The 7741-nt window shown below is 37.7% G+C and overlaps 1 protein-coding gene across 1 annotated transcript in view; it reads left to right on the top strand.

Annotated features, from left to right (window-relative positions):
* The window catches only part of SLIT2 (slit guidance ligand 2), a 259493-nt gene that overhangs the window by 196904 nt on the left and 54848 nt on the right, over positions 1 to 7741 (top strand). The window contains exons 16-17 of the mRNA XM_057365074.1: positions 1253 to 1327; positions 6539 to 6682. Of these exons, the coding sequence (XP_057221057.1) occupies positions 1253 to 1327; positions 6539 to 6682 (219 nt within the window). The remainder of the gene's footprint in view (positions 1 to 1252; positions 1328 to 6538; positions 6683 to 7741) is intronic.

Raw genomic sequence — 7741 nt, 5'->3', positions numbered from 1 at the left:
TTAAGTCATTCAGGTGATTTTTAAAGGTGGTAGCATCTTTTGAAGTTTATGTTCCTTGTAGTTTGGTGTGGTATATGAATGTTCTGTGTCTATCCAAAAAAAATTCTGTCTTCTTTCTCTTTGGCTCCATGTTGAAATTGTTGTACAACCATACCTTGAGATTTACAACTTTAATTTCCCTTGTGGCTGTCAATGAGAATGAACAGGAGGGAAGGATGAACAAGCAGCTTGCTTTAATTTTCTAGGATTTTTTTAACTTGTCTTGCAATAAGGTAATTCTGAAAATCATTCTGAGTTTAGAATTATGCTGAATTTCATTTCACAGTGATCTTGCCAGTCACATGTTCTCTTTCCTATTTAAGATGTCTAAAGAAAAACAGACTCCTTTCCTTAATAAGATAGTTCCATTAGAGCATATAAGTGATCTAAGACTCATAATTTCCATTTTCTTTTCAAGAGAGAAAATAAGAAGTACTGGGTCAATGCAGGCATTTTTTTGGAATATAGGTGGTCCCCTAACCTAGCTGCTGTTAAAGGTGTCCAGWACTGTAAGCCTTGATATCTGTGCAGGAGAGACAAGTGCCCAGCTAGTATTTGTTGCTCATTGTATGCCTTCTTACAGTGTTACAARTCAGTATTTAATGTTGCTTTAAGCAATATATGTGTGCCAGCTGTAGTGGTAAKAAGATAAATCATGGTGAGAGAAGTGTTTTTAAATTCATGGGAAGACCTATGCAGTGAGTTTCGTTCCCTATTCRAAAGAAGCATTGAGTAATTATTTCATTCTTATAAATAGTGTTCTGTGAGTACCTCCAGATGTCTGGCGGACTCCACCTGATACCCTTTAAAGAACAGAAGATTAATCTTCAGTGGTTTACATGTTCTTCTTAMAGACTTTTATTTATAAGTTGCCATGGAGTCCTTCATTAGTTACATTTTTGTTTRAAAAATTAAAAACATCATTTTACATTTCTTTTCAGTTTTAGYTGTTTAAAATTTTGTGATCAGGTTTTGAAAATGTCTTGCATATGCCTAAGTTTAACTAATGAGACTGTTCATGCACAGGAATGAGAATGGTCATTCACAGGAATTATCAAAATTAGAAATGTCACTAAGTAAGGAATTGTTCCCACTTCCAGTTAAACATCAGCTATTCAGGGAAACCAGACTGAAAAGTTCACTTAATATGGAACATTCGGTACCAATGCCTGAATCATTTTTTTCTTTCTGAAATTGATGTTATTTCTTTTAGGCGACTAAATAACAATGAATTTTCAGTCCTTGAAGCTACTGGAATCTTTAAGAAACTTCCTCAGCTGCGTAAAATGTAAGTGCGACTTCAACGACCTTGTCTATTCAAATTGTGTACACACTCCTTGCTGTGTCTCTCCACCCTTCTTAGTTCTAATCTACAAAAGATTCAGTATATTGTAATATAATATCAATAATAGGTTTAAATGAATCCCTGAGGCAGGTGAGAGCTGGCAGCTCGTCCCTGTGGGGTTTGGCAGTGCCAGCAGCCACTGCTCATGGTGTGTCGCTGCAGCACCTTCGCCGCAGTGTCCCACCAGCTGCTCTGTTGTGCAGCCGCAGCAGGGAGCTCGCAGCATAAGCTGCTTACAAAAGATTCCAGTAATCTTTTGCAACATCCTGTATTACCCTCTGACCAGACAATTTTGCCTCTTTCAGCACAWTAAGGGCATGCCTTTGATTCTGTGCTTCATTAAACTGTCATTAGGTGAGGGGAATATCAAAATTAAATGACTGAGAAAATATGGTTTGATAGGTCAGCCATGTAAGTCCATCTTAACAGCTGATGTTCTATGAGGAGTTATAATCTTACCAGTTGCAGTTGTTGCTAAATATAAGACTATGAAAAGCTTTTCTTTAGCTTATGTAAAAGACATATTTGAGGGTAGATAATTTAGTTAGTCTTTGTGACTCTCTGCTCAATCATTTCAGGATTAAATCCAAACATAAATAGTAAGTAAAGAAAAATACAAGTAAAAATAGATTAGTAGTCACCAAGTGACAACCATTTGTAAGAGATCTGTCTAAATTACTAGTGATCAAAATCTTAAGAGAGCAATAGCATTGCTTAAACTATTTTTAACCAGATCCTTGCTGGCATGATCACAATTAGTTAAATATTTATTATTGATTTTTTTTAGTTTTAAAGATTTTTAAAATTCCAGCAATGTAAAATGAACTTGYTTTTGACCTCTCAACTTGAGTACAYCTTGCCACTTTGAACTRGGCTGCAGTACTTAGAAAACAGATTGTAGGAATGTCTGGCACAACAGTGTTCTGGTGCTATACAGAACAATCTTCAAGAATCTCAGATTAGCACTTTTCTTCAATCTTCAAGAATCTCAGATTAGCCCTTTTTACAGCTGCAGTGTACTTTTGAAGTATCAAGTAACAATATCAGTGGACAAGGTCTGTAGATGCCATTTATCTGGACTTCTGTAAAGCCTTTGGCATGGGCCCCTCCACATCCTTCTCTCTAAATTGGARAGAGATGATGGGTGGACTTAGATGGATATGAAATTGTTTGGACAGCTGCATCCAGAGGGTAATGGTCAGTGGCTCAGAGTGCCAACAGACGTCAGTGACAAATGGTGTCCCTTAAGGAACTGTAGCTAATGTCCTCATCAATGACATAGATGAAGRATTCTAGTGCTTCCTCAAAAAATTTGCAAATTATACCAAACTGAGTGGTTCTGTTGGCACACCTGAARGACAGGATGTCATCCAGAGGGACCTGGAAAAGATCAAGAAGTGAGTCCTGGGAATCTCATGATGTACAACAGACCAAGTGCAAGGTGCTGCACCTGGGTCCTGGAAACCCCAAGCATCAATGTRGGCTGGGGATGAGCAGATCGAGGAYTTGGGKATATTGGTTGACAAGAATTTTGAAATGGCTGGGCAATATGTGCCTGCAGTCCAGAAAGTCAGTTGTGCCCTGGGCTGCATCCAARGCCCTGTGGCCAGCAGGTTGAGGGACKGGATTCTATCCCTCTCCTCCACTCTGGTGAGCTGCATTCAGCTCTGGGATCCCCAGCAAAGGAAGGACATGGACTTTTTGGAGCAAGTCCAGAGGAKGCCACCAAAATGATTAGAGGAATGGAGCAGATCTCCTACAAGGAAAGGCTGAAGGAATTGGGTTTGTTCAGTCTGGAAAAGAGAAGGCTTCAGTGATGTAAATGTGGCCTTTAAGTACCTGAAGAGAGACTATAAGAAAGATGGAGAAACGTTTTGTGAGTGACAGGACAAGGAGGAATGGGTTTAAACTGAAAGAGAGCAGCTTTAGATTAGATATCAGAAAGAAATTCTTTRCTCTGACGGTGATGAGACACTGGAAGAAGTTGCCTGGGGAAGTTGTGGACACCCCATAACTGGAAGTGTTCAGAGCCAGGTTGGATGGGTCTCTGAGCAACCTGGTCTAGTGGAAGTTGTCCCTGCCTACAGCAGAGGGATTGGAACTAGATAATATTTAAGGTTTTTTCCTTCCCAAGACATTCTGTAATTGCAGGATTCTAGGAAATAAATATGGTGTTTGATGTGTCATACATGCACATGTGTAAGCATACATTTATACATATATCAGATATTTGTTATAACATTTAACAATATTTCTTTTAAGTTCAGGAGGTGTTCAAGACAAAAGAAAAAGGGATAATATTAGTCAGTCTCAGTGTAGCTCTCTATTGGAACTTCCAGGGGTTTTGGAATCTGGTTAATTGAAGAGAAAAAAAAAAGTTAACTATTTTAATAATACTGCTTCATAACTTCCTAATACAGTTATCAGTTGTTTCAACATTTTTTAAGTGAAAGAATAATGCAGTGACTGCTTGAGCCTCACTGGAAAGCAGTGAAGCACTGATGTTACAGAGACACCAATATGAGTGAATTCTATATTTTTGTGAAGCTCATTTTTCTTCTGGAGGTTCAAAATAGGTGCAAAGATCTTTCTGTACAGATGACATTGAAAAATTGAGGCCTAAATATTTCATTGATTTGCTGCTTCATCAGTCATAAAGCATGTGTATGCACTGCAACATCGATTAGCTATGCAACATTAATCTTTAAAATATCTATGTGAAGTGGGTGAAGTAGTATCCATGTCACAGCAAGAAAAAAAAAGATTTTAGGAAGCTAAGGGCTTGACATGGATAAGCCATTTAAGATTAGAATTAGTTTCTTGTTTCTGGTCTTCTACAGCACCCTGCAGACTGAACAGCTCCACTGTGAAGCTRTTTAAATAAAAGTGATGATTGTGCATGTTCTCTGCTTAGACTTTTGTTARGCCTTTGGCACCATTTTCCAGAGCATTCTCCCGGATAAACTAACTGTCCATGGCTTGGACTGGACATATATGGACATACACTTTGYTGGGTRAAAGAATGGCAGGAGGCTGGGCYCAGAGAGTKGTGAATGAAGTTGAATCCAGTCAGCAGACAGTGACAAGTGGTGTTCCTTAGAGCTCTATATTGGGGCCAGTTGTGTTTAATACCTTTATGGACGATCTGGGTGAGAGAATTAAATTCACTCTCTGCAAGTTTGCAGATAACACCACGTTGGGTGGGAGTGTTGATCTGCTGCAGGGCAGGAAGGCTGTGCAGAGGGATCTGGACTGGCTGSATCRATGGGCCAAKGCCAAAAGTGTGARGTGCAGCAAGTCCAGGTGCCAGGTCCTGCACTACGGTCACAACGTCCCCTGCAGCACTGCAGAATTGAGGATGAGTATCTGGAAAGCTGCCCAGCAGAAGAGACCTGGGGGTGCTGGTTGACAGCCGTGAACATGAACCAGTTTGTGCCTGGGTGGCCAAGGCAGATGGCACCTGGGCTGTATCAGCAATGCTGTGGCCAGCAGGACCAGGGCAGTRACTGTCCCTTGATACTGGCAAGGCCACATCTTGAGTACTTTGTTCAGTTTTGAATTCTTCTCTACAAAAAAAGACACTGAGGGGCTGGAAAGAGTCCAGAGAAGGGTAACYGAGCTGCTGGAGGGTATGGAGCCCAAGTCTGGTGAAGAGCACCTTAGGAAATGGGTTGTTTAGCCTGGAGAAATGGAAGCTYAGTAGGGACCTTACCAGTCTTTACAACTATCTGAAAGGAGGCTGTAGTGAGGTGGGGGTGGGCCTTTTCTCCCAAGCGTAAGGATGAGAAGAATTTATGCCAAACTGCAGCAGAGCAGGTTTGGTTTGGTTTCTCCATGGAAAGGGCCGTCAAGCAGTGAAACAGGCCACCCAGGGAAGAGTCGCCGTCCATGGAAGAATTTAAAAGACTTAGGGATATGTTTTTGTAATAGATTTGGCAGTGCTGGATTAAATACTTGGATTTGATTGTATTAAAGGTCCTGTSTAACCTAACTGATTCCAGGATTGTATCCTTCATTCACAGGCAAGGTGTTMATTAAATTTTAGGCTAGAGAGAGTATTCAGCATTAAAGATTAAGCCACAACTTCTTGGTTTTTATTCTAACAAATAGTATCCTTCTTGTTTTGAATGATTTAAACACTGTTCTAGAAATTGCATGAAATAATGTTTGTTTTTCTTCTCAATACCATTGATTCCATCAAACAGTYTTTAGCTTTATTTCCTGTCACTTTGAGAGCTTTTAAGAGCTTTTTAAAAATTGCTAGTGTATTGTGACACTAATTAATGTGTAGCTATGTACTTCTGTAATATGTGTGAATGATGATATGAAACAAACAAAACCAAAGGGTAGTAACATGAAAAATATTTTAAAAACATGTGCTGTTGCATATGTATGCTTTTGTGTATATATAGTACAGATATTATCCATTTGGGATGTTATTTCCTTATTTCAACTAAAATCATAAACACTAAATATTTTGGCAGTATTTTAGGTCATTTTTCCCCACAATTTGATCCACTTTGCATGCAAATAGCAGATAAATTAACTATCTTGCTTAYAAACACTCCTTTCTAACTAATGTCATAAATTATTAACATTTCATATACTGTTTACATTCACATATTTCATTTACATATGTTGCTATTTATACTGTTTTCTTATTTTTATCAATTGAGATAAAATAAAGAAATCAGAGARATTAGTTGTGCTGTACTCATACAGYATAATTTTGTTATTAMTTCATTAAAAAATGCTACAAASGCTAGAGACCTGAAAAAATATAGTTACCAATAAGATTCAAAATTAGGAAAATAGGTTATTGGGTGACAGCAATCTGGATTGGGTAATTGCCATTATTTAAAAACATCTTTCAAAGATTACTTTAAAAATCTTTGCTTCTTTAATTAGAAGAACATTCAAATTTTTTTACTGGTTTGAAGCTGAATTATATATTTATATTTTGTGCTTTTACACAATAACTTGGCTACTGTGTGAAGATTGCATTTGATGATCTTGTAGGCATTTTTCAGGCTTTGTGGAAAATTAAGGTTCTGTCTTGAAATTTATGCAGTCTGCAGCATTTAACAGTAAATTTAGGATATTTATAAAAGAAAATCCCCTCAGTTCTTCTCTCTTTCTGTTAATGTGTATCAGAAACCTGAGCAATAACAAGATTACAGATATAGAAGAAGGAGCATTTGATGGAGCCTCTGGTGTGAATGAACTATTGCTCACAAGCAACCGCTTGGAAAGTGTTCAACACAAAATGTTCAAAGGACTAGATAGTCTGAAAACACTGTAAGTAAATTTATTTGTGTGCTTTTATTCTTCTTTTCTTGCAGGTATTATTGAGAATAATATCGTATCTGTCCTAAAAAAGTAATATTTTTGAGAATTTGCTATCGATTATTCAAGCATATTTTTGGTTTTGTTCCTATTTTACAAGAAGCTATAYATTATATTAATTTATTAACTATTAATTATAGGTATGATGAGTCCTCTAAAGCATTGAAGCAGTTGAGAATGAATAAACATCCAACTTCATAAATGGAAATGGGAATAAGCATCAAAGTAACAGAATTTTGCATGGGAATTACACATTTTATGTAATTTATTCATTTCAGCTCAACCATTCCTGGGAATTTTGCTGGAGGAACAAATTGTTCTGGTGTGTATTGAAATGTGGGAAATTATTCTCTCCTCAGTAATTTTTTTTTGTCATTTTAACAGTGAAGGCAAGATTACAAGCGCTATAGCTTGAACTCATTTCATTCTTTCCATGAAGCAGTTTAGTTCTTTCCACGAAAAAAAAGACATTTATACAATCTACAGCATCTTGCCCTTCTTCAGAGAGATCCTCTGATCTGCAGACCAGAGCCAAGATTAAATGGTCTTTGGGGTTTCAGCTGTCCATAGAYATTAGGTATTTTAAATAAATCACATCTACAATTTCTAATCTTGAAGTTAAAGCTGCTAAAATAGTTTAAAGCAGCTAGTCTCAGACAAGAGCATGGGGAAAAAAATTGTCATCTTTTTGTGGACAGAGAGGAGAACAACAGACTTCAAAGCTTCTAAGTTTTGTAGAAAATTTAGAGATTTCAGAATAGCTTAGAATTCTGAAATTTGCACTGTCTTAGAGTCATGCTGAGGAGGAGTCAGGGTAGCCTGATGTCATTTGAATGAAATGCTTCTGAATACAGTAGAAGTGGTTTCTAGAATTTGTCCCAAGAAAAATGAAGTCAAMGGGGCCTCAAGAGGAGGTGAGCTGGTAGAAGTCTCTGCTCAAATAGCTGTTTTGGAGTCAKCAGCATTGGAAACATGAAGAGAGGGCTCTTGTGTTTCTTTGATTTTGGGAAT

This window comes from Malurus melanocephalus, unplaced genomic scaffold, assembly GCF_030028575.1.
Source record: "Malurus melanocephalus ecotype Western Australia unplaced genomic scaffold, MMel_1.1 scaffold_47, whole genome shotgun sequence".
In the NCBI taxonomy this organism is placed as follows: Eukaryota; Metazoa; Chordata; class Aves; order Passeriformes; family Maluridae; genus Malurus; species Malurus melanocephalus.
Note: the sequence above shows the minus strand (reverse complement) of the source record. Positions and strands in the feature narration are given on the sequence as shown.